Source organism: Glossina fuscipes, unplaced genomic scaffold (assembly GCF_014805625.2).
Source record: "Glossina fuscipes isolate IAEA_lab_2018 unplaced genomic scaffold, Yale_Gfus_2 27, whole genome shotgun sequence".
NCBI lineage: Eukaryota > Metazoa > Arthropoda > Insecta > Diptera > Glossinidae > Glossina > Glossina fuscipes.
In genome coordinates, this window is record NW_023998422.1 from 2,223,934 (window position 1) to 2,251,926 (window position 27,993).

The 27,993-nt window shown below is 33.3% G+C and overlaps 1 protein-coding gene across 1 annotated transcript in view; it reads right to left on the minus strand.

Annotated features, from left to right (window-relative positions):
* The window catches only part of LOC119636109 (protein Shroom), a 99,360-nt gene extending 73,442 nt beyond the window's left edge, over window positions 1-25,918 (minus strand). Inside the window, exon 1 of the mRNA XM_038031255.1 lies at window positions 25,765-25,918. Coding sequence (XP_037887183.1) covers window positions 25,765-25,794 — 30 coding nt within the window. The 5' untranslated portion in view covers window positions 25,795-25,918. The remainder of the gene's footprint in view (window positions 1-25,764) is intronic.
* Between the last annotated feature and the right edge of the window lie 2,075 nt (window positions 25,919-27,993).

Sequence of the window (27,993 nt, forward strand, 5' to 3'; positions counted from 1 at the left end):
AAAAAAAAAAAATGTTGATTTAACCTTCGTTCCTATCTATAATTTATCTAGTGAAATAGCCAACCGATTTTAGAAATATCGATTTGAGTTGTGAGTATTGAAATATATCAAGATTAAAATTTCGAGAAAAGAAAGAATCATTTGTTAACAAATAGGACTTAAACTAACTTAGTGAAAATAAGAAGCGGCTAAAATATTTAAAATTCCATAGCGAATTATCTGACATTGCAATCTTTTTATAGCGCAACTTTAGTTTATTGGCAAAGGCACCCTTGACTCCTTTAGAGTCGTTTTCATACCTAATCAAGCGTCATCGATGAAGCTACACTGACGTATTTATTCCGATGACGGCTTAGAGAAGTTAGAACAGGCTAAACTTTAGGCTGTGACTTCCAAATAGTTATTCATGTAAGACAAGGGATCATGTCAAACCGCTTTGGCAAAACGACCGAAATTTCAAGAAAAAAATTTCTTAAAGGTAATGAATTTTTCAATTAAAAAAAAGTTTCAACCCTAAGAAGTTCGTTAATTCAAATGATAGCGGAAAATATCTTCCTGAGACCTTTGTGGGACAGGCATAGCATTTTTTCATATCAGTGTCCACGGAAATACAGCACAACCTTTGAAGTCATTCCAAGATTTCCCTAAAATAAGGAGGAAGAGGATATACGATCAAGAAAGCAATCTTAGCAACATTCTCTGTAGATTGAGAACATGCTAGGCGACCACGATGTCTTTTAAAAATAGCTCTACTAAACTTGGGTCCGAATTTTTACTCCCAGAAAAATCTTGACAAGCAGCTTAAAAAGCAATAACACAAAAACTATTTAAGATCGGCATGGGAAGTCAATGCTATTATGAATTCAACATCGCAACTTGTATAATTAAAAGTGACTTATAGCATCTTCGATGAATGTAGTTTTATAGTTTGCTAAGAGTTCAACGCTCTGCACTCCACACCATCTACATAAATTCTACGACTACCAGAAGTTTCATGAAAAACATTGAACTTTCTGTAAATTAACTCCATCGTTCGATATTACATACATTTCCTCACTTGCTTTCACCTTTTCGAATGGTTAGTCCAATAAATTTTTGTCGGGGTAACTTTGGATAGAAAGGAAAGCCATTTCTAGTTGATCATGGCTCTCACATTTTTGCCTTGAATCGTTTAAGTTAACTCAGCGATGTAAAGGCTTCCAAACTATGGCCGAAGCTTTTAATGCCTTTCAAATTAGTGCGTTTTAGTAATAATATGACAGTCGCGTTCTAGTGCATAACCCCAATATCGAATCGAGATATAATTGAATAAAAGTATTTTCACTGTTAAGGCATATAACTTTTACATTTTTTTCACGTGATGGCACAAGCACCATCAATATTTCTATTCGTCTTTTTAACCACAACAAACTAAACGAATTTGACTTTAATTCAAGGTACGAGGTTATGGATTATTAATCTAAACGCAATTTCTATGCAGAAATGAAAGACCGAAAGACCCCTCATTCAAGATTCAAACTGTGACTAATAAAACACGCATCAATGTTATTTACCGCCACCTCTCACAACCTCAGCACTTCATTTATAATTAGTTTCAGTTGAATAATATAAAAAAAAAAAAATAAATAAATAAATAAATAAAAAAAAAAAAAAAATCCATAAAACAACAATGCGTAGAATTCTTTATTTCTCCGTTTTCAACTTAAATTCCTTAGTAGTCACCTGAACGATAACGCGAAGAAAACAAATACTATAGAGAAATAAAAAAAAAAAAATAAAAAATAAATAAATAAGAAGAAGAGAAAAGAAACAACAAAACATTCGAGACGCATAAACCCTGCAATTGTGGTGCGGTTTGGTTTTAGAACAACAAAATGACCTTCACATGAAGGCAACTCGATTAAGACTAATCTATATACTTAACTTTATATATTTCCAGATATATGAGTTTATATATATATATATATATACATTAAAAAAATATATATATGTACCTATAAACACAAATACGGGTAATATATAGACAGACGTACCGGGGTTTGCGATGATGGTGGTGATCATGATGATGATTATGACGATATTCGGAAGACTAAGGCAAGTGCTGGCGACCTGTTTGGCATTTAATGCGCTTTCAGTTCATGCTTTTGCATGCTTCGTTCGTCATAGTCGATAAACAAAAAAAAAAAAAAAACTAAATAAATAAATAAATAAAAACAAAGACAACAATTGAGGAAAAGAGAATAAGAGGAAGCAGGAAAAGAACATCAATTTTTTTCTTCTTTTCTTTTTTTTTTTTTTGTCTTCTTTTGGTTAAGAGGAGAGCATCGAAAGCAGAGCTTTAAGTGCAGGCCAACCAACTAGCAATATATATATATATATATATATATTCATCGTAATGATGTTATTGCATTGGTCAGCAAGCAGAATGTACGTAAACTAGTTGCTGCACGTAAACTGAGTGTTGACTGACGTTCAGTTGTTTACGTTACGCTACCTTAGCATGAAATTAAACAAAATTTTGTAATCTTCTTGTAACAGATAGAACGGCAGTGGTTTCGAAGGACTTTGTCCATCCCTTCATAAGTTTTCTATCAAGTTATGAAAGGAGGTATGCTCTTGATGGAATTGTGTTGACGACATTTGAAATTCGACTAATACTGTCGAAAACTTCACTAGTGTAGACTAGAGGAGACTATGTTACGTAAAGGGATTTTTTAATAACCTTTCTGTTAGGCGATGAGCGATACTTGGTTGTTAGATCGAAAAGTGTTTCTCTTTTATATGAACAGAGGTAATTATTACGTATTTGTTGCAAAGGTCAACAGCAGAGTTCCACTTTTCGGTATTCATAACTCGTTTCTTTTCACATCCACCGCACGTGTATTAGATCTATGCAAGATTTCCGAAGCAATTGAATTGACTTTGGAGGCCCTCGCTTGAATATCGTAGACCATTTAAAAGACACATGTCATGCGGTTGATCGTAATCAAAATTTCTTCCAGCAAACTTTAACTTTGTACGTTCATTAAATATGCCAGATTGAGCATCGGACCCCATTCGAATATAACTTCTTTTTCGCTATTTTCTTTCTGTCTGCCCAATGGCATTGCTAATGCAAGAGCTCGAGCATCTGCTTCTTTTTGGTATTTCTCTTTGCTTCGCGTCAGCTTTATTGTAATTCTTGAGATGCCTCTTCTTTCAGTTAACTTGTTTGTATGTTTTATTTTTTCGCTTTTAGGCGGTTACCAGCATGTTTTTGTCGAAGGATCATCAAAGACATTTTTATCTGCTTTATACATTTCGTTTTATTTGTGGTTAATTTTTCTTTTATTTTTTATTTTTTATTTTTATTTTATTACTTTCGGCTAAACTTAAGTATTTTGAATATTGGTTTGGTATGTGCTTTGAGTATTTTGCCGCTGAGCGAAAAATTGTAGAATCGCAGAGTCCTTGGTAGACTAACACTAAGAAACAATATATAGATAAATAAAAGAAAAAAAAATAAAAATAGGAATAATAATCAGCCACACACATAAACATTCCCCACCCCACTGAACACAAACCAACACCTTTTTAATTTTATTTTATCACTGGTAGTAAATCTCCTTTTCTTGGTTTTTTTTCTTTTCTTTTTTATTTTTTTTTTTATTTTTTGTTAAAGTTGTTGCTTACACGATGTGTGTAGTGAACGTACTCATCTAATTATGTAGCCAAGATTGACTGCAAGCAGCTAATTCTTGCATATTGTGGTTAAGTTTTAAGTTTCCTTTGCTTTGCTTTGCTTTTGTCATTTCAAGTCCAGCCTGTACCCTGGCTAGCCGGCCAGCCGGTCAGCCGACCGGCCCATTTAACGTGATAAATGGATTTTTGTTTTTGCCAGTTTTCACAAACTGTAGTCTGTACACGATCATCCTTCACTTTTTAGGGTCAAGGATAACGTACGCATAGCATATAGAAAAGAAAATAACTTTTCTTGTCTGTCGGCTGTCCTGCGTGTGTGTCGTGTCGTTTCGTTAATGCCTTCTAGATGTCAAATGATTTAATGCAGACTCGCTATTCTAAAACACGTAAACTATGTAACGATATCTTGCTTGTTGCTTTTGTCTTCGTTTTTCTCGAATAACGCGACAAGCTTTTTCAATATATGATCGCACCTTGGCAAGAACAATGTATAGGGTTCAGAATGTGCACATATGCACATATATAAACATACTGTTCTTGGAACTGTAGTGACAGATTACATGATAGTGTGAAGTTCACAGAATTTATGGCTATTAAGTGGTCGCGATAAAACTGTTTACCCAGGAACCAAGCTAGCTGCAGTTAAGAAAGAAAAAGGTAAAAAGGTAAATAGTAAACCACCCTGTTAATACTTCATAGTACGAAGATAACTTTTGTTCTCGTTAACGAACAAACTCCATAGTGAATGGGAAATAATTGTTTTCCTTAGTTTCTCATTAAATTCTTTATTCTTTTAATGTGGCTTGAAATGTAAATGAAATTCATAAGTAATACGCATCGCGTGCATAAAGAGCATTTTTTTTTTACATCATTGTTTATGGACAATTGGTCGAAATACATTCAACTTGACTATGTTAATAGGGATATAAAAGGAATCCATCAAAAAAGAAACCGTTTACTGATCTGCTTATTGCATTGCCTGAAATTGAGTGATTTTTGGAAAGAGTTTTAATTGTTAAAGTTGTATTAGACTAACTCAACAGTTAACGGGTACGTTATGTGTTCTGGATGCTTTCAAAATTACCAATACTTGATTTAATTGTTGCACATGGAAGCACGAGGCGCTCGCAAGAGATCAAACAATTTAGATCTTTGTAAAAGTATTCTACAATTGCCAAGGACCTTTATTCTTTTCCACCTAACCCAGCAGGCTAGTTTCAAAACTCATCTAAACCGCACCGTTGGGCACATCTTCTTGATAATGAAGTTCTGCGTTGATTCTTGTAGTTTTTTTTTTTTTTTTTTTGTTTCTACCTAAATGAAATGACAAATCGGTATCAAGGAATCCACTCTACGCGTTCTTCTTGACATATTGCCCCAGCTTGAAGTTATGCTTATCTTTTATGCGAGTTGACCGAAAAAGTGATCTGGTGTGGCTCAATTTCAGTGAATTTAATTTTCTTATCAAAGACCTAACTATTATTATTATTATTATAAATGTAGGCAGAGAATAAACTCTAAGACTAAAGTCTGAAAGCACTAGCATCTAAGGCTTTCGGCTTTTATTAGAAACTCTGAAGCACTTGAGATTTGAACCCTTGACCTTTGAGCTGCTAGTCGAGACTCTTGCCACTCAGACGGATCAAAGGTCCAAATATTCTCCATGCCTTTTTTAAGTCAAGTACTACAAATTGAAGTTTCTTACCTTGTAAAGGTTAAATTTTCCTGAAATTAATTTATTCTTTACCCTAAAATTAAGTTATTCTTTACCCTAAAATTAACTGGAAAAGTATTACCTTCCATTTATTAATAAATTTTGTTATCGAATAGCTTAATTAACTCAATTAACTTAATTAAAAAATCAATGTTTGAAAAAGTTTTATGCTTTGTAGCTTACGCTAATGCAAAATAGTATAGATAATCGTGGTCGTTTAGAGCGCTGGCGCTTGAAAAATTAATAACAAGAACAACAACTTCAACAATTGTAAAAGTCACATTCACATGCAAACAATAAAAACACTGCATTTGCATTAATTCTTATTAACGATAGTGAAAAGAACAATTCGCAAAACGAATTTTCAAAATATGTGAGTAAATCGGGTCCGGACGTTTTCTAATTCTGCGACGGTTTTGGCCATACTAAATGTGTACGCATTAACGATAAGCAGATGCCACTGATAGCGAAAGTGCTACGCTAGTCAAAGAATTTAACGCGTATACAACTCTTCTGAACGAGTTTAACTATCTTGATAGACCCCGTTCTAAAACCGAGGCCATGAAACCCACTTTTCGCGACGTTGCGTGTGGCTTCACTCACTTTCATGCACTATGGCAACCATTCCACCTTCTTCAAGCTTAGACGAGCTAACCGCTCAGTTATGGCCTTCATAATGGTTTATTAGACTTAATATTTTTGATTTTTATCTCGCATTGAAGCCTTTGTTTTATCTGAAGATGGTCATCGTCCGATGCTGTTGGTCACTCTGAAGTGCATTACATGACGAACACTTTCTAAAACGAATTAGGGTAAATTTAAAAATTTTTGTTCTCCATGATCTTGAATATAAATTATAAAGACATAGATAGTTCCTTGCTCCTCCTTCTACTCATCTGTTATCACCTATTTCTGTTTTGGTTCCGTGAAAATCCAATCTACTGTCACCTACTATCTGTTCTGTCTGGCTTTAGTAAGCATTGAAGAACAGCTCGCATGGAAAACAAGCAGCAAGCTATTTAAAGGTTACGAACCTTAGTTGTATTGCAGTTGCTTGGGAAGTTTATGTTGTAGTCTACTGCTTGACGAGATTATAATTCCCTAAAAGCAATTTGCTATTCCCATTTCATTCAGCCGATGAGAGGTAAATTAATAATATAATAATTCGTAGATTCCAAACGTGAAGCTCGAGAATTGAATTTCCTTTGGCCTTTTTGCAGAATTTTCGTTAAAGTCTACAATTCAGCAAATATTCCGTTGAAATGCTATCGTTAATCATTTGATGTTTCTTCGTCTATGTCTTCGCTGATCATTGTATTGATGTCGACCTTCAAAACTTTCCAACTTTTTTGATTTGTTTGGAATTCCGTCCGCTTGCTTTTCCTTTACGCATGTTAACAATAACTGTTTGAAAACAAATCATTTTCTATCGATTTCAAAGATTACTTTTGCTTTGCCACTCTCGAAAAGAAGGCCTAGAAAATCTTTTAAAAATTACAGTGGTATTGCCGAACTTAAGGCACTGCCCAAACTATTTAAAATACTAGTAATAAAAAGACTCATTGTCATTTTAAGGCCAGCTCAATCGCTCTGTCAGCATGATTTTTAAGTGATAGGTCAACCTCCAGAAACTTTCTAGAGTTCTGCAGTCCAATTACTTAAAAATTGTTTTCGACTCAAGACACAGATATCCATACTGAAAATTTCGAGTTAATAAAACTCAATCTTTTTTAAGGAATTTAATGAGCCCTATATTACCAAGTGGTTATATACGTCTTCTTTTAGACCAACACTAAAATACTCCGCTTCTGTCTGGTTTCATAATTAGAGACTCCATACTCTCCCTCTTGCGAGATTAAATTCTATCCTACCTCTGCCCTACGGAAGAGATTGAAACCTATCGATTTACCTGACATAGAGATAAAACGTGAAATGTTGGACGTGACGTTTTTATTTGAGCTAATAAAGGATGCTATTTGCTCGCCTGCTTCATCCATATTATATGCTTAGCAGGACCCGAAGATATTTTCTTTTTTTGAAGCTACTACAACGCCGAAGAAATTATGGTTGATTATATTACGTAACTAACGCCCAATCTTTCGCAGTTCATTCAAACACAAATAAATTCTATCATAACAATTTTTTCAAAATGTTTTTACATAACTCAACTCTGTATTCTTTCCTATTATATACTTTATCTTCTCGCATTGATTAATTCGAATTCAAATATGTTAGAAATTAGAGTGTTATGCTATTTGCATAGGTAACGTATGATTACATATAACCTTAGTTTTTTCTTCAATTATTGTAATTAGTTATGAAACACATACATTCTCACGCCAGTATACGTACTTGTCAGCATCCAAAGTTTTTGTTTACACTACTGCCGTTGTATGTCAAGTTATTTTCAAACAAGTTATGATCTTTTGATTGCATGTTCCGCTAATGTTATAATCTTTAGTGGATTTTGGCTAACAATTAAATAAATCAAATTCTTATATGGGAAGAAAAGACTTCAAATTGCGGATCAAATTACTCGTAAGAATACTTTATGAAATTCATAAAATTCACCCCTAGCATCTAAACTTTTCACATCAGTTTGGTTTTATTCAGCAATTTTGTAGGAGGCGCTTCGAAATTTGAATTTTTTCCATATAACGGCTTTTTTAAATTTAGGTTGGGCACAAATATCTTTGGTGGTTTAGCGTGGGTATATACTTTGTCGGCTTAACCCCACGGTACCCGATAACGCACGGGTTAATTTAGCGTAACCGGCACTCTGCAGTGAGTTGGACAATCCCTATAAGCTGGGAGCCTAAACTACACTGGAGAGACCAGATATGTTTACTGTGAATGGCTCAATAAAACCACTCTAGGGAGTGTTGAGGCTAGTTGGGACGGACACAAGAATATTAACGATTTCGTGAAGCCAACAAGATAAAGTAAGCAGGTTACATAATCTTGTGAGAAAATTTGTAAACTTAAATATAAACGAACAATAAGCAAATTTACCGTGTCGAAGAGCAGTTTGATGGACGACGGGGTGAAGAAAAATTTTGCTCGTTTGCCTTGCGCGTATTACATTTAAGCATCATAGCTCATTCCACCAGAAAAAAATTTGGAAAGTAGCTTAGGAAGCTCGGCGTAATAAATAAAAACCAATTTTCATCCTACCTGTGACTCGTTCTCAGACAACACTTTTAATAAGATATTTTCAACAATTGTTACGCTCCTATCTTTAAGCAAAAGAAACATTTTTTGGCCCTGATTGAATTGTTTATATGCATGACAGCATTTGACGAACACTTGAGTGTTGATTTATGGGAAAAAATTATTGGCATTTTTTTCTCTCGTTCTCTGTCGATCTTATATTATATTATTGCTTAGAGATTGAATAGTACGCGATTTAAATTTTCAAATCCTTGTAATTACTAAAATGAATGAAAGGGCAAAGAATTAAATTTAATTCACTTTCAATTAATGCGTCAACAATATGTTTTTTTTTTTTCTTTTTTCGTTTTTTTTTTTGTTGTAGCCGCAGCCCTTTTTTGTTATTGGTAATTTAGGAAATACTACGAAGGCAATTATCAATAGTCATTTTTAGAGACAAGCACATGAAAAGTGAACGGAAGAAATAGAACAGAAGGAGAAAAAGCAAATCAGAAAAATACCCTAAGCGATAATTTTAATGTTAACCAATTTAACAAAATGATGCGGATTTCGTGGAAAATTAACTGCCGCTTACTGTACTGTACCATGCCAGACTATATGGTACATAGTGATTGTAATGTCGATAAAGTATTGAATTAGAATAAAATAATAACCTGAAAATGTCTAGATTAGTTGTCGTTTTTTTTTTTTGTCTTATGAAATTAAATGAACGAGACAACGACATGCAGAGCGTGCATGCATGCTTGACCATAGAACTAATAAAATCGCATTATTTCTTCAAACTTCTAATGGCTCAAGAAAAAAAAAAAAAAAGAGAGTCATTTTGTAGCTGTAAACGAGCAATTGCGCAGTCGCAGCAATTGGGCTAAACTATTAATATGATTTGTGTAAGCTTTCGCCTAGTGGACTGGGTCAATTGGTGGCAAAAGAGCGCAAGTTGTGATCTAATATTAAATTGTCATTATTTATCGAAGCCTCGAGGTGCATCTTAAACAACAACAACAACAATTGGAAGAATTCATTGTTTCAAGTTTCTTTTTTCTTTCTTTTCATTCTCTTTATCTCTTTTTCTCCCTACTTTTTTTTTTCCTATTCAGCAAGCATAGTTCATGTTAAATGTCAGTTGCAACGATTGTAAATATATCAAACTGCCAACTAGGTGTCTGTCCAATAAAAAGAAAAAAAAAAAAAAAACAAAAAATTAGTATATCCGGCGGCTTTCTATGCTTTTTCAAAATATTCATGCATGCGCATAAGATGGACATATACTCACACCTTTGCAGGTTTCGTTCGCTTATACCCCAGCGAATTATTTTGAAATCATTATCAATAAAAAAAAAAAAAAGTGAGTTACGCTTTCTCGTCTAAGAAGAAGAGGAGAGCAACTACAGCAATTGGGAAAAGGGAGATTTAAGAGAGGTTACCTTTCACTTCACGAGCTACTAGAAGAATTCTCTTTTGGTTTCATTATTTATTATTTATTGATGACAATTTGATTGCACTCGCGTTCAAATATTATGAATGAATGTGTGTAAATGGAACGAGATACTAGCGTTAAAGTAATTATCAGTCAGACAATTTAGGTCTTCTTACTATGCTATCTGCGGGTCAGTTGAATTATATCTTTTCTTTTTTTGTACATTCTATAACGAAGATTTGCCGTTATCAGTGCTTGGCAGATAAGCCATAAAAAAATTACTTCATTTTTATTAAAAGACTTAAGGACTTGTAAACCTTTCCCATAAGAAAAAGCTCCCTTCGGTTGTAAAGGCCAAAGGCAATATAAGTTCTCAGCTCATTATTTGTTGTTGTCTTCCACTTAATTAGCCTTTGAAACAATATGTGGTCGCACAAACAATTCATTGCTTTAAGTCACTATACAATATGGAATGCCATCAGGCCCAGGTTCGTAACTATGCTTTAGTGATCTCAAACCTTGAAGTATATTCTGCTGATAAATTGCAATATTTGGAACCTCATTAGAATCATTTATATGACACGGATAATTACTTATCGATGCAGAGTTGTTAGTTACGATGAAAGACATGTACAGGAATCAGTGCCATTGTACGACATCGATGAAAGAACCAAGGAGACTTTTCTCTTAAAGAACTTATGAATATATTCGGGATTAACACGAAGTAATATTTTTACCTTTTACATGCATCTACAATAATATTAGTGATTCCTATAATTAAATCCATGCCTAGACTAGCCTAGCCTAGCCCATCGTTTAAAAAATTTATTTTTCTTATTCTTATAGTATTTAAGGATCTCATTAAAGCACGGTGGACAAGAGCTCCGTCGAGACGGTTGTCTTATTGGAACGGCTGCTGAAATAGCTAAAAAAGTAGTTAATTGTAAAACGAAGCCGCCAGTGACATTATGTCCAATATTAGTTAACAGATTCTTAAGAAGTAAAGTAATAAAAGCTTTGTTAGAATCATAATATGAACTAAAAGGAAGACCACATTTCCTTGGTATTACATTATTCCCAAAATTTCTGTACAGGGTTTAAAAACGTACAGTGCATCAAGCGATGTTTGATACCATTCCTCAGATAAATGAAAAGTTGCACAAGTAAGTATATCAGGGAAATTTGCAAAACATAGGTCCAGGATTCTATCATTGCAATTTGGAACTTGATTATGGTGAAATAAATAGCGTTCCGATATTGAATTGAAAAAGGTCTATTTTCTCTCTTAGGTGTACTAATACTAATAGCAAATAACCAACGTATTTCACTAGGACGTGAAATGGCTTAAGTCTTCCAGTGCTATTACTACATCCATAGACTCTTGAACCGGAGCAGTATTTCATATAAATAACAACATTAGCACTTGGAGGCATATATAAGCCAGTAATGAACAAACCTTTTCTAGCCAATTTTGTCCCTATGGCAACGAACTAAACGTCCGACAGAGTCAGAAATTCAAATAAGTTGGATGGAAACTTTTGAAATGGCCCTGCTCGATCTTCTCTATCTCTTCTAAAGACATGGAAGTTATGTTGAAAAATCTCAGACGTATGAAGATCGGGGTTCAGGCAGGTCCCAGTAAAAACCTTTCATGAACATTCAGTACGCATTGAGATTAGGTAAGCAGAATATATTTTAAAATTCATTCGTAATATTTTCATAAATGGTAGACAACGGGCCGAAGGACTTGCTCAGTTTTTTATAGTTGGCTGTGTTACAGGGATTTTACTTGGGGATTTGTTCCTCGCAATTAATTCCTTAATTACATACTAGACAAGATTAGCTGTTGGTACAGGGAATCCGAACATGCTAACACGGCTTAGGTTAACTGATGGAACTTTTTCCGTCCAATACACTCTCATACAAGGCTATCTTAGAAACAAATATGGCCGTTCTAGGTGGAACTGGTATTAAGATCGCGGCATTCAAAACGCGATTATCACAAACTACAAGTGGAGAATTTTAGATTGGAGCAAAAATATCTCTCGACCATCCGCTTGGATGAGCTAGAGAATATGAGTTAACAGAGGAAGAAGCTCTTTTATTTTGCAGTCTCGGGGATTTGGACGAGTCAGAACCAATGAAACGAGACATTTTTGACGGATGCGTGTAACAGACACGCGGTAAGTTATAACGATCGCTAACGTTAGTGTTCGTGTTCGCGATTTGAATGTTACTGTTATTAATAACAAGTACACCAGGATCTTGGTTTTTCTCCAATGAGTTAATATGCAAAGCATCTTTTGCAATCGGTAAGGGAAGATTCCACAGCACCAACATGGAATTTAACGACATAAGGTCGACTAACCCACCTGAAGGATGGAGGAATTTCAAGATGAGGAAAATGAAGAGGGCCGGAAGAGAAGAGCCACACGTCACACTACATTTTGGTCCCTTCCCGTTTTGGGACCATTCCGAGAAATCCAAGCAATTAGATTCGTCGAACGAGGTCTTAGGGGCCCGAAACTTCGCAATAAAAGACGTTAGCTTTATCTGAATCTCAATCTTCGTTTGGGCAATAAAAGTCAATGTCACTCTTGCTACAGTCAAGACATGATCACCGCAACCCTTTAGAGGAATCCACAACAGCATTCGCAACTCTGCCTGTGATCCCAACACCTTCTGGGGACGCGATGAGTTGGCAAACAAAGCGGGTAAAAAATCTCCTACTTATGATTGCATAAGTGAAAGAATTATTAACTCTTTCTCATCTGAGGCCCTCATTTTTATGACATTAATTTTTAGCAACGTGTGAAGACTCAATACCTTTCCAAATTAATGCAACTGCGCAGAAGTAGTTATATACACAACAAAGAAAACAAAAAATCAAATTTGTCAAAAAATCAATGAGTTTTTAATGTTGTCTCTGATGGTCCTTGCGTTTCGACAAAACCTTTCCTCTGCAACTGCAGCTGTGGCTTCGTCCGCAGTTCCGCTAGGCAAATAGAAATTTTGCGAAATGTCTTAAGTGGATAATGAAGTTTTCTGATGAAAATTTATTAAATTTCGCTCATCGAGCTTTTGCAACTGTATGAGTCGCCCACGAATACAGCGTTCTTGACGTGTAGTTGAGCGAATACATTCACCTACTAGTGTAATAGAGTTCCTTCAAAGTGGTACCATAACTATATTAAATATTCTTTAAGTAAGCAACCATAAGACTATTGAGGCCCTATTTAATATATTATATATCGTCTGCCTCAGGAGGAGAAAGTTTTATTGAACGCTGCTGAATTGATATCTTAGCGGTAACTGAAAGTACCTACAATCTTTGACTTATCGATTTTATTGACTTCTTTTTACACGTCCGATCTGAAAGCTTTAGATTCATTTTCAAAATGTATTTAATTGATATACTGTCGGGGGAAACCTATGTTTAGAATAGTAATGTTTAAAAATATTGAGATTAATTCAAAGTCCCACATTGCCTAAGGCGAGGCTTCCGTCGCTTATTTAATTTGTGACAGGATTAAAAAGCTTATTTTCTTTAAGTAATATAATGCAAAATTTGGGTCATATTAGTCAGCTGCGGTCCATACATATGCAGGCACACATGCATAAACAGCTACTCATGCTCATCAGCTGTCAGCTCTAAGCATTTGAAGAAACATACATTTATATATATATATATATATATATATTCGAAACTATATTACAAAGAATATACTCTCAAAAAAACATACAATTAAGCACACAATTTATATACATATTAATATTTTTATATGCGTATATGTTTCAAAGGTGTTTCTTGCCCTCTGACTTCGGCATAATCATATCTATGCTTGTAAAGGTATATGCATCTGTGTATGTGTCTAATAGTTGGTTAAAAAATTTCTTATATATGCTTATATGCTATCTCTCTCTCTCTCTATGAAAAAGAGTCTCTTTTTTTTCTTTTTTTTTTTTTAAATTGGTTTCAAATTCTCACCAGCGAGTAACCACAACGTAATAACAAAAATAAAAGTATAAAACCAAATTCTTTTTAAAGCTTTAAAATGAACTTTTTTATGTTCATAATAAAATTTTATTTTTAATATTAAAATCTTTATTCGAGTAAAAAACGAAAAATTTTAACTGGTGATTGCATCACTTACATTGAAAAATCTAGTTTTTATTCTTCGAAACAACCGAATGTGATTTTATTGCAGTGGTAAACGTTGTAAAACGACTCAAACAGTCAGACAAATAGAAAGAAACACATTTTCAAAAAAAATTTCACTTTTTTTTTTTTTCATGAGACACCAAGAAGTGCTGAAAGTGAACGTACATTAAGCATAAGAAGAAGAATTTGAATGTTGAATTACGTACATACAGACGAAGCTTTTAAAGTATAGCATAAGATTGAAATCAATTGACAAGATTTACAATGAAAATGGTTTTCAGTTATGTTAAAGTTAGAAAAACTTGTTTGACTGAGGAAATCGCCGCAATTGTCGTCAATGGTCCTGTAAACAGATGTAGGTTAAACGGAGAAAGCCATGTTACACATATATATATATATATATATATATATATATATATAGTGATATATGTACATAGATATATATATGCATATGTATGTAGCTATGCTGTTCAGATTTATTGGTCTGTATCCCTTTTTATTATTGTAGATATGAAATATTCTCTCGATTTCGCAAAGGAAGTATAGAATGCAATCAGCCCATCAGGAAAGCTGAAAATATTATGTGCATGTGCCAAAAAGTTTCAAGTACTCTAGACTTTTCTATGATTCTTTTACGACTTGAAGCCACACTCTGTAAATAATACTTTAACTATAACTACTGCCGTTATTTCTTCGGCATGGTTTGACAACTTTTCCATGAGGCGTATATTCGTAGTAAGAAGAAATCACGTATAACAGCCTAAAACGTTATACGTAAGCAACATCTGAAGAATGGAATGTTGACTTCTGATGAGAATGCTTAGATAACGTGGGGACAGATCAATTGACATAATAAATATATAAATCAAATCATTATTCTGAAATATTTAGTAACATACAAAAAGTTACATTTTGTTGCCATATAAAGTTTCAATTTTTTGAATACTGTGTAGATAGGATGGCTTCGAAAAATGATTCGACTTTATGGACACTTTCGTTTAATATTCTAAACGTTTCATTGTACTCACTTTCATGAAAATATCTCGAATTATAGAATGAAAAAAAAATGTAAGGACAGACGGACTTACGGGAAAGCTAAAAAATCTTCTAAAATTCACAATAATGGATGAGTTACAAGCTATTTTCAGCACTACTCACAAACTTTATTTATTACATCTTCAGCATATGTATTGTGGAGTATTGATACTCAAGTGGGTTAAGGCGATTCTCGAAATATCATCCAAAGCTGTAACTATTTCTCGTTATTTATTAAGTCAGAAGTCAATGTAAGTACCAGTCGCATTGCGATTGTTTATTTATTAAAACGGTGTCCGGGGGGAAAAGCTTCACTTTTAACTTTTATCTCTTATTACAATAAAGAAGAAGTAAGAAAATTATCGAATTTTTTTGTACCGATCACCGTTATCCTATTTTTGTAGAATAATTTTGCGTAAACTTATATCGTGTCTTTGTTGCAGTTTACGAGCAATGAACAAGAGAGCGAGAAAACAAAAGAGTTCACTGTTCTTGTTACATAGGCGTGTGAGCGTTGAAAGTGTGTTCTTCGAAAAGTTTCATTCAGTCATTTTCAAATCTTTTCGCAAGCTGGTAGGCGATATCTCCATTTTTGCAGCCAGAAAAATATTTACCACAGATACTACGAAGTTGCGCAAACACGCAGATGGACAGACGAACACGCGGATGTGTTTGGATGCATCTAATTTATGGCTTAACTTCTACGTCTTATATAATTATTGTTAAAAAAAAAATGAAATCAGGACCCGTTATAACATTAGGTAGGCATGGTCAATTTTTAACATCGCCCATACGTTTAAATATTTGTAGCTTTATCCCTTGTAGTTGATGAGTAATGAGTGAGAAACCAATTTTGGAAGACGGAGATGCTCTCAGTTTACACGGCGCTTTAGGCGTGTCCCAGGCCCTATTTAGATCACTTTCAATAACACCCCGCTTGCATCAACTTCGAATGTTTCTGTCAAATTGTATGTCGACAGCCTCATTTTTGGGGCCAGGCAGACACTATTAAATCGATACGGAATTTGATGCTGACCAAGATTGTACATAGGAGTCTCTGTAGCTTTCTTCTGGACGTCCCAAACGTTTTAATAAAATGTACGTATCCCTCATATCTCGATGTTGGATACAAAAAATATTATAAAAAAAAAATTATTAAAAAGAATTATTTTCTGTCTGCACTAAATCTTATTGAGTTACTGGTTTAATGGCAGTAAGACTTTATTTTTAGAGATGGATGGCATAGGAATTTTATAAGGAAGCTTTAGTTTCACAAAAAGTTTTAAACCAAAGAGCGTGCAAATGTTTCTCAAATCTTAGCGTCAAGAACTGTAAACCGATTCTCAATTAATTTTTTTTTTAACATTAACACTGAACTCTTATTCATGCCTCACGGTATACACACAACACACTACAGCCATAAAGTAGGCAATCTTAGCAAGTTGCATACGCTCCTTCAAGGCAAGTTCATAGGTCAGTAAACGTTGAGCTGAATTTTTAATCATTTTTTTAATCGAACATGACGAAGTGCCAGTTTAAAGTCGATTCCTTTTATTCTTAAAAGTGGTAAAATGTTCATGATCATGATTTATTTCGTGTACTGACGCCCAGACATGTTAAAATAATTGCACATAGCCGTCAAAATTGTCGGCTGTAAAAAGCAGAAGAATTTAAAGTAAAAGATTTGATAAATTATTCAATAAAATTCAATTAAACAAAGCAGAAATTATGATAAATGATAAATAATTTCTAATAATTTTCCTATTAAAACGAACACTGCAAGCGACTTCCTTTCTTTATTTCCTTTGAATTATTAAAAGCTAATTAATCGATAACTTGGAGATTTAGTCATTTTTCTTTCTTTTTTTTTATAGTTTACGAAGAATTCCATTAGTGTAAGAAATAGTGTTAACATGTGATTCGATGTCTTATTTTATCACTTTCTTAACGCTGCAAGCGCCAAAGTCTAGGCGTTCCATTAAAGAAATGAAATGTTGTTAAACAACTTGGAGCTCGCGCATATGAATGCAAATGCGAATGCATAAGATTTATTAAAATTGCTCGTCTATATAGTGTATGTTCACTTTTCTATTGCTGTAGTTGAGTTCTGACTTGCCAGACAGGAATCCACCTCCATAAAGGATAAGTTGTCATGTAGCGTAATGTACGACAGCAACAAAAAAAAACGGCAAAATATCATAAATTTATTTTTAGAATTTCTTTTTTTAGATATATCATTAATAAATAATGAATAAAATATTCATAATATTGTAATTAAATCTGCGCAACTACATTGAAAGCAGAATGATTTTAGCCCATTTTCAAACTTGATCTAAAACAATTAGCCAAGTTTATAATTTCAGCTTCAAAAGCATGGTACGCATCGTTGATGGCGAGTATGGAAAAGCAGACGGAAACAAGTTAAAAATTATTAACGATAAACACAAATGGATAATTGCTTTGAAAATCGTTATTCATTTAAGTATAGCCTTTTCATAGATAGTTTCTTCATTATCCGATGCGAATCGTAATATTAACTTTATTAACCCATTAGCGATGCGTAAGAAAGAAATTTAATTTTTGATACTCTAAGTTCAGTGATGGTTTAAAGATGGTCCAGAATATTTTATCTGGAGGACACTATTTGTAAATGGTTGATGGCTTTCGAAATCATCAATAAATGAAATCTTAGTGTCAAGCTGAGTACAATTTTGTCTTATTTGTCTTATTGTAGTTAGTTCCTTCAATAATATCAATAATATGTAGCAGTTGTACATGTCAAACTATTGCATTCACGTGCTTTGAGTTTTTGAGCTCAAGTTGTTCTCATGTGCAGATGAATGTGTTTTGTAATTAATTAAAACAGTTAACGTTACGCTTCGCCAAACACTAAACTCACTTCACTGAGAAATTTGCAGAATAGAAGAACATATATCTAAAAGTAGGGAAAAATAATAGAAATAAAGAAGAAGAAGAAGTAGCAGAAGAGAAAGAAGGAGAAGAGTTAGTCAACTGGTGTATCGTTGTTGTTATTGTTGTTGTTGCTGCTATATTTTCTAATTTACCCTCTTCTGCCTTAACAACAAGAATTCTTTGCCGTTTTTATCTGTTTCGTTTTTTCTTCGTTTTATTTTTATTTATTTATTTATTTTTATTTTTATTTATTTATTTTTTTTTTTTGCTTTTCTTTCTGTTGGATTTTACACCAAAAGCTGTTGTTGTGCATGGAATGTTTGAATTGTAGAGCATAAAAACCTAGCTCTCTACACGCACACTTTGAAAATTTTATCGTTTCCTTTGAACTCTAATGTGGATTGGTTAGCTGGCTGAGTGTATGCATGTGTTTTTGTAGGTTTACAATTTTTTTTTTTTTTTTTCCCCTCTCAGACTAGATTTAAAGGCTTGATTTGATTCTATTGCATCCGCATACATAAAAGTATGTTGGATAGATGATGGGTGATTGCAATACAAGAAAATAATTCATTTTTGCTTTCTCAGAAAAAATTCCTGCAAGTCTTTACATTGGTGAAGATTGGTTGGTTGATGAACACCGCCAAAGCATAACAAACGAAATTTATCGCATTTTTCACACAGAACACACATGAGAAAAGAAGGAACATCTCTCTCTATCTCTCTGACAACGTTATGGGAATTCTTGGAGTTTTTCGTTAGTGGTCCGCTTTTGTGAATGGCGGATTAACTTTCATTTCCAAACTTGTTTAATGCATGTGCTTCGAAATTTCGAAATTAAAGTTTGCTCTTCTTGCTACCGAGATTATTAGAATGCAAGGTCTTTAGGTGAAGTAATCATTAAAAAAGGTAAACCTAGAAGATTCGTCACTTTAGGTACTCGTAAAAGTCAACAAGACTACGTCACTCTACACACAGGCAATTCATCTGTCTGCTTAAGTTGTCGTTCATTCATGTATCTTCTCTCTTGATTTTAATAAAAATTTTTTGAATTCCTTCCCATTTGCTCTATGTATAGTTATTTGTTTGGAAATATAGTTTAAACTTGATTTAAATCGAAAATTCTTAACAACATTTCAAGATTTCGCTTATTTATGGATTAGATGCCGATTCCCATTGTAAATATGAAACAAGTGTGAACTAATTCAACTTTCAATCTTATGTTTGGCACTAGGCCAAGTAACGAATAAATTGAAATGTTTTTCTATATCTTTTTCTCTGATTAGTTAAGAGAGAGAGAAAAAAAAAAAAAAAACACAACAAAATAGATAAACTAAACTCGAATAACTGTTTAGGTCATTATACCAAAAAGCAAGATAACCATAATGCAAAGAGAAACCAATACAAAGCGAAATAATAAAATCACGTTTCCCTTTAACAATAACTAGTGTTTATTAAGATAGATTTATATATATATATATATATATATATATACATATATATACATCGAAGACCGATGCACACATTTTTTTTTTTTATTATATATTTATTTATTTATTTTTTTTTTTTTTTTTTTTTTTTTTTTTTTTTTTGCTAATAAACAATGCAAAGATAGCAAGTCATTTTGTTTTTAAAGCTTTTCTATTTATAAAAGCCACACTTTATAAATTGATAAATTATCTGTACGTTTTTAATTAACCACAAGAAACATTATAAATTTGGAACATAAAAAGACCTTGCATTGCTATCTAGGTAAAAATATCAATGAAACGTTCCGAGACAAGCCAATCGAAATTTCAAAGAAAGAAAGAGAAATGAATGACATATAACTTAAGGGTAAACGCCTCATATATACAACACTTGTTTGCTTTTGTTGTTGTTATACCCTACATCACACATCAACATTTTAAATTAATTTCAGCCTGTAAGTTCTACGGATCGAATGGTCGTGTAAGCTCTATCTTAAAAGTCAAATTTTTTTTTCACATTTCTTGACAAAAATTTGGTCAAATGCAATATTCTGATATACTAACTGAACGTGCGATACTTTTGTGAATACTTGTGTGCAGTATATTACAATGGCGGGGAATAGTGGTTTGACATACAAATTTGGACCATATCGGGTAACTACTCCCGCAAGAATCATTACGAAAAGGAAGTGCTTATATGGCACTAAAGTGAAACTCAAAAAGTTCTAATAAGTATGCAGCACGCGCCTATATATGGGTTCTCCAGTCCCCTTTAACCGTTAGAAATTCGTAGCGCGTAAAAATAATACTAAGAAGCTTAATAATAATAATTTTTAAAAAATAATAATTTTTATCGATATGAGCCATTTCGAGTCATATTTTGGATCGTTCAACAAACGAACTTTTACGAAAAGGTAACTTTTTCATGACACCACGAGGGAAACAAAAAGCAATCAGTATAGCTACATATAAGGCATTTCGTGTATGTAAGTTTCCCATACAGTCTCTGGTGTAGGGCATTCCAAAGTATGGTTTGCGCCTAATATATCATATAATTTGTTTAGCAAATACAATGCTACAAGTGTAACAAGCGATTGTAGCATAACGTAACGTAAGTTAGAAATAAAGACATTGCCACGCAAAATTTTGACATAGTACAATATAAACCGAAACTGACAAGAAAAAAAAGACTCTTGTGTATGGAAGGAAGACGTTACATTTAAAATGTAGATATTCGGGGTTCTAACAGGTATGGATCCCAACTTAAAAACTAAAATATATAGATGCATATGTGGCGATAAAAATATAAAATGAGTTTCGACTATGAAAAAAAATGGAATTAAGGAAATACTGATAAGCGGAGCTTGCATTTTTAACGCACCAAAGTTCTCATACAACTCTAATAAGAATCAAAGGGGTTTGCTTTTTGGAAATCGCTCCCATAACTTTATAAACACACAAAATAATGTCTTGCAATTTTGCTTTCTTCTGATATTTTGAGTTTGAGTTTGCAACCAAGTCTCGTACCACCTTGTACAATTTTGTTACAAATTTTTGTAATCGTCTTAAAAGCTTTCCTAACCTTTCAAGATGCAACGCTCGATTTTCATTATTAGAAACTTTCATTACTTAAAATGTTTCTCAAGCTACGCTGTTGGTCTCGGGCCAGTCGGGTGATTAATCCGTCTCAAATCTCCGATGAAAGACGCACGTTTGGTCCCCTTTAACGGTTTTTTTTTTAAAAATGTGAAAAATTTTTTACTAATATCGATGCCAAGTTCCTAAATAAATCAATACTTTTAGAATATCTTACGGATTTCTCTATAGATTGTTATGTAAAAATGGGAACGTAAATATACGCTTAAATAACAAACACATTTCCCGATTGCCTTTAAGAGTCCGCCACAATGCAACTCTGCCGAACATTCAAGAGAGAGCTCCATCTATGGAAATAACTAATATATCCGATATATTTTGTTACGCATCACATGAATCTTTATAAAAACAAAAATGTCTTCTGAAAGCTATAAAAAACTAAAAAGTTTCTTTCAATAATTTTTTTTTTATTTTTTTAAGTTACATATATAAAGCCAAAGCAGCCAAATCGAAATTTCCTAAGATCAATTTGCAGCTCGCAGTTAACATTTATGAGATCGCTAGATGAAAATAAGTTTGCCGTGTCATCAGCGCACGTCGCAATTAAAATATTGTTTTAATGTACAGTCGACCAAAATAGTTTGCTTAGAAAGCTAAAAATGCGACCTATATCTACTTATGCCTTGGGAAAGAGTTGAGGTTTGTTAATGATACGGCAGCGGGGATCATGTGAAGGAACTGGATTTTTTTGCTGCCTCGATACTGTGATGGGTAAGATTACCTCAAAAAGAGGGCTCAATTAGTGACACATTACATTAGACTATGACTTTTTTATCTCAAGCAGCAACATCCTTAAGCTTCATATCGCAATATAAATGATACCATCCAAGCATTTTATTGCGTCTGGAGTACGACGTAATTTGTTGGAGCGTTACTTGTCCTGTTTAATTCAAAAAAAGTTACCCTTGAACCCTCGCGAGTGTAATAATTAGGTGCAAATCAAAAACTCATTAATATTGATGGTTAAACGTTGAATAGCTCATACCATGTGTTTTTGGACTCAACTAAATGCAGTTTGTTATGGGCTAGTTTATGTAAAAAAGCGATTACTGGAGAGCCAAGAATTGAGGCTTATAAGCGTATCACGAAAGGCAGCACTGCAAGCTGCGCTGGTACAGAACTCTGATAAACTCTCGTCGTAACGTCAGTAAGAAAATATGAACCTTTTTGTGGATAGCATCAAAGGATCAGTTCTTTGTTCGATGTACGCAAAGACCCGCAAAGCGATAGTTGCTTTGTTTTCCCAAAAAGGTTCTAGGATAGACCAAAAAAGTTGGACTACCTTTACTTAGGATAGTGCTATACTTCAGAATATCTATATGGCATTTCCCCTCGAGCTTTTGCGGTTATTGTAACTGCATTTGTCAAGTTTTGCTTACACTCGGAATAAGTTCAATTGTAGGCAGCCTCGTATCAGTTTTATGCGGTCGTATTATAAGCAAATGTGGTTTCCAACACTCGCAAATAACGAAAGTAAATAGGCTTACCTTTCGACAAAGAGTATGTAACCTACAGTCTGCAGTCTATGCAGTTACAGATGCAAGAAGTGCAAATAATTGAGAATCTAATTTTCCAAATCCGTTATCTTAGTATACCGCTTTTAATTCGCATTATCTTTTCAAATTTACACTAGCAACTAAATCAATAGTTTTTCTACATAGCAGATCTAGAATTTTGCAGAGCTTCATTTCAAAATACTACTAGTGGGATTGGGAAAGATAGTTGATGTTTGTTACTTTTGCTTATTATAGAGAAAGGCGATTAAAATCGGGATAAAATTCCTTTAAGAATTGTTTTGCCTGTCATCACCAAAGTGTTTGATTAAATGCAATCACATAAATATGATTTTCGATTTTGAATTGATGCACCCGTCCGTTTTTAAACAGGAAATGATTGCATCAACTTTCCATAGACTAAAGGATGAAGCCTCCATCTCAAGTTCTCATAGATTATTAAAGCTGAAATTCTTCACACATAATGCATAGGGAGATATAGAGAGAAAGAGAGAGAGAGAGAGAAAGTAAGTAAGTAAACTCATTACGTCGTCTTTAATTTTCGCTTCATTTTCTCATTAATCAATTCAATTGCAAAAACTTTATTTCCAGTTGTTCCCATTATTATATATAGATGAACATAATTTTCATTGCTTTTCCTCTTCGTGCAGCTCTACACAACATGCGAGAACTATGCAAGAGAAACCCAACCATTTAACTGAAATTTTAAATATATTATATAAGTAAAAAAAAAAAAAAGAAGAAAAAAAACAATCGCGACTTCTCCCAATGCTTACTGATATGAAAAATGGCATCGATGGCAATCGATATATTCCACACAATCATCCTTACTTGGTCCAACTCGGTGTTTAGATGTACGCAGCCTTTACATTTCAAGGGATATATAACGCAAGCAAATAGAACCGCGATTTTAAAGCAAAAGAACAAGAAATAAATAAATTCCCAAGCAATTAGGACCATTTTCTTGTGGGGAAAGGTCTAAAAATCGACAGATGGTACCGCATGGTGCGCATGCTTTAAATAAGAAATATAACTGATTACAAAATCGTATACTAACCAACGGCGATGAAATCAATAGAGCGATATTGAAAACTGTAAAAATGATGTTGATAATGATGGCAAAATCCTGCCAACCTCTGGGCGCTTTGAACAAGAAAAAAAAAAGGGAATTAAGCCGCATATCCTTGATAAGGAAATGAAATGAAATTTTTGGAAATTATTTACCTATTGTGGATGGTAAGAAGAAAAAATCATTATTCGTGACGGCAGTTTGATTCCGATTGTTCCGCGTAACAAAGTTAAAGTATTCATTGTGGACGAGGTAACGAAAAGATTCGCTGTCATAATAATAACATGGTTTAGCTTCGCGGGCTCGTTTAGTTGTAAACTCCACTAAATAAAAATTAAAACCGTTCTCAATAAGACTCACTACTGCAACTAATAAGCAAAACAATTTTAACGGCATTTCATGACACATTTCTCTATATATTTTGATTATGAAGCAATTGGAAAAAACATGTTGTAAAATATAAATAAAAAAAAAAAAAGAAGACAGGTTGTCTATGTATTATTTGTAAAGACATTTATAGATATGAAAACAATTTGTTTCGTCTTTCAAAAAAAGGCAAATTTTTATATAAAAAATTGCTTTTAAAAGGAATTCCCGATAATTTTCAGCTTCTTTGCTCAAAATGTAAAATATTAGAAAGAAATTTAAAGAAAAAAATTATTTACAATTAAGACGACTGCGTAATACACTAATTTTTATTACTTAAGTCTTTTTACTACAACTCTATATGGTAGATGACCCTATAGGGCCAGTAAGGGAGCCAAGAGTCTACGGTAAGGCATTACAGCTCTTCTGTCGTTTTGCTTGTCCCGTTAAGGCAAACATCATATAGCAATACTCACAGGAAATTAATTTGTTTTATTAGTTTTTATGTAAAGCAAAAAAAAAGTACGTGTCCGTCTGTCATCACTTGGGCTTTTATTAATCAGAAATCGTTGATTCTATTGCCAAGTCTTAAACAGTAGGCTCCACTATATCACTACGGCTCGTTCCATTTTATATGAATTCATATTGCACGAGTTACTTAGATGGTACGGAGGATTCACAGCCAAAGCTGTTAATTTACTTGCTATATTTAAAGTAACTTTCTATAGTAATTAAGCTTAAGATACTACGTGACAATAATTTTTATGGCCAGTAAATAACAAAAAATATATATATTTTTTTTTTGATAAGAGAGAGAGAGAAGGAGAGAAATGTATAGGAATTTGTCAATTTATATTTTCTAGCTCATTTTTCAACATGTTATACGAGCCGATTTTACCGTGTTATACAAACACTGGTGCGATTTTTTTTGCCATCTTATACGAATATCTGGAGTATTAAATCTGAAGTGGTGTCTCTCGCGAAACTTTCAAATTTAGGTCTTTCCAATTGCAGTCACAATAAGTAGTGAAGTGCTGCCTCTCCCGAAACTTTCAAATTTAGTGCTTTCCAATCGTAGTCACATTTAGTCCACGTATCTATTCAATTAGGTATTCTAACGGTCCGAATATTTTCGCCTTCAAGAATTCAGTCAAAGGACACCAGTCAGTCTCTGACTACAGAGATTTCAGATACATGTACTCTGTCTGTCTGTCTGTCTGTGTGTCTCTCCTTCTCTCTCTCTCTCTTCTCTCTCTCTATCTCGCCTCTCTCCGTATCTCTCCTCTCTCTCTCTCACTCTCTCTCTCTCTCTCTCTCCTACTTTTTTTCCTCTCTTTCTCTCTCTCTTTTCCCTTCTCTCTTCCCCTTAAAATGCATTTCAATTCTTTACAAGAGCCTGCTTGCCTTTTCACTGAGCTACAACCTTACAGAGTGTTAAGGCTAAGAAAAGCCTTCATTTCGTAAGATTTCAGATGAAACCATTACAAATTTATTTAACTGTTTTTTTTTTTATCTCAATAATTTTTGAGATGCGATTGTATCTTGCGTAAGGTCGCGAACCGGTGAAACGAGTAATAATAAGTCCTTAAATATTCCTTACCTGTACGGAGTTGGCTGAAGAGAAGCTCATATTATTTGATTCCTGAGTGGGTGTGCGATTACGCTTTCGTGGGAGGACATTTATTAAATCATTTACATTTTCTTTGCTATATTTAGTATTATTAGTTTTGTTGTTGTTATTATTAATATTACTGTTATTAATATTATTATTATTATTATTATTATTATTATGATTTAAATTTTTATTATTAAATAATGAATTTGTTTGCATTAATAAATTATTGTTACCGTTAATTACAGCCGAGTTATTGTGAGATTCATTTTTAATAACTGCGTTATTTTTATGAAGTTCATTAAGGCAATGATCATCATTATTATTGATATCATCATGATCATCATCATCATTATCATCATCATTATCATCATCATTATCATCATTATTATCGTTACTGTTACAAACGTTATCATTCAATTCATTATTAAGAGTTTTTTCAAAATGTTTTATAGTCGGAATTGATGATACATTGTTAACTATTGTTGCTGATAACGATGGTGTCGTTATTGTTGTTGTTAGGGCTGGGATTGTTGCGGCTACTACCATATTAGTAGTAACTGGAGTTACTGAGTTAGTTGAAATGAGCGAAGAGGTAGAAATTGAGTGAGAAATTTTATTAGGTTTAGTAGTAGATGTTACTAAAGTTGTTGATTGCTGTTGTTCTTGTTGTTGTTGATGATGTTTTAGCTCTTGCTGTTCACTATTCATGAGAGCGGTCGATGATGTTGCTGTTACGGTCGTACCCATGTTATTAGTAATAGCCGCCATGATCGATTGTGAACAAAATTGAAAGCTGGTGCTATTGTTAATATTATAATTGATTTGCCGATGATGTTGTTGATGCTTTTGATTATAATGATTATTAGGCTTTAGCTGATTTCGCATATTTTTTGAAAATAATTTCTACTTTTTTTCTTTTTATTATTTGTTTTCTTTTCATATATATATACATATGTATATATATACATATATATATATAAATATATATATATATATATATATATATATATAAATTTCAAAACAAATTAAAGAAACATATTTTATTAAAAAGATAAAATTTTTATTACACCTGCATTTGCATTAATTTCCTCAGCTTTTGAGCAAAGTTCTTTCTACCTGAAAAAGAAAAATAAGAATTTATTAATGCTTATAAAATAAAAAAAAAAAAAAAGGAAAAATGAAAAAACAAATAATGCTAATAACCCACACGAAGAAACGAATATATTAAAGAATATGTTTGTAATCAGAGCAAATTTCTTGAGTATGAGAATTCTTGTACTTACACGTAATGTTGGCAAAAGCAAATGCGATTTTTCTCAGTAAAAAGTTAATACAAACTGCATAAACCCCCCATCAACAATGTCTATGTATTTAAATCTATTTCGATGCAGAACATTTACACTGTTTGCCAAGCTTTAGCATTTTTGATTAGACATGTATAAGGTCCGCAGTAGATGCTTGATACAAATCGAAAAATCTCATAACTTGACTAACGATTTACTCGTCCTTCACCTTTCTCTATTAAGTGCCAAAGTCAATCAGGGCCGCTCGTAGACTAAATTATTTATAAACAACAACTTACTTCTTAACGGTTGCTTGTGGCAAAGCCTTTCTTTCCTCTTTAATAACAAAGTATCTTGTTTTCCTTTTATTAAACCCACCACTGTAAGATGGGGGTAACATGCAAAAGGAAGCTTCAGAACCCCTATAAAGTATATATATTCTTGATCAGCGTGAAATTCTGGGGTGTTTTAGCCATATCCGTCTGTCTATGTGGTAAGTGTTGTTGGCACTCATCTGGTCACATGAATGAAGATTGTGTCTTCAAATTTGGCAGAAACACTGGCAGTTTCTGCACGCAGGTTTGCATTGAAGATGGGCCAAATTGGTCAGAGCAAAAGCGCGGAATGGAACGTAAACTGTATGCAACTTCTCTTTTCTTAAGAAAAATATTTGGAGTTTTGCTCGTTGCTCGGAAATTCTTAAAGTTGGAAATTTTTCACATTCACTTTACGACACAATCTACTTTTTTTACTCCCGAAAATGAATTCAATCCGCCATGCCTACACAAAGTTACGAGTGAGTAACTAAATTTAATTTTTTCAGTTTTATGCTTACTTATCACAAGGCAAACATCTACCCATCAGAATGGGTTAATTTTAAAATGATTATGGTAGACGTCGCGATCACTTTCTTCTTAATAATACTAGCGAT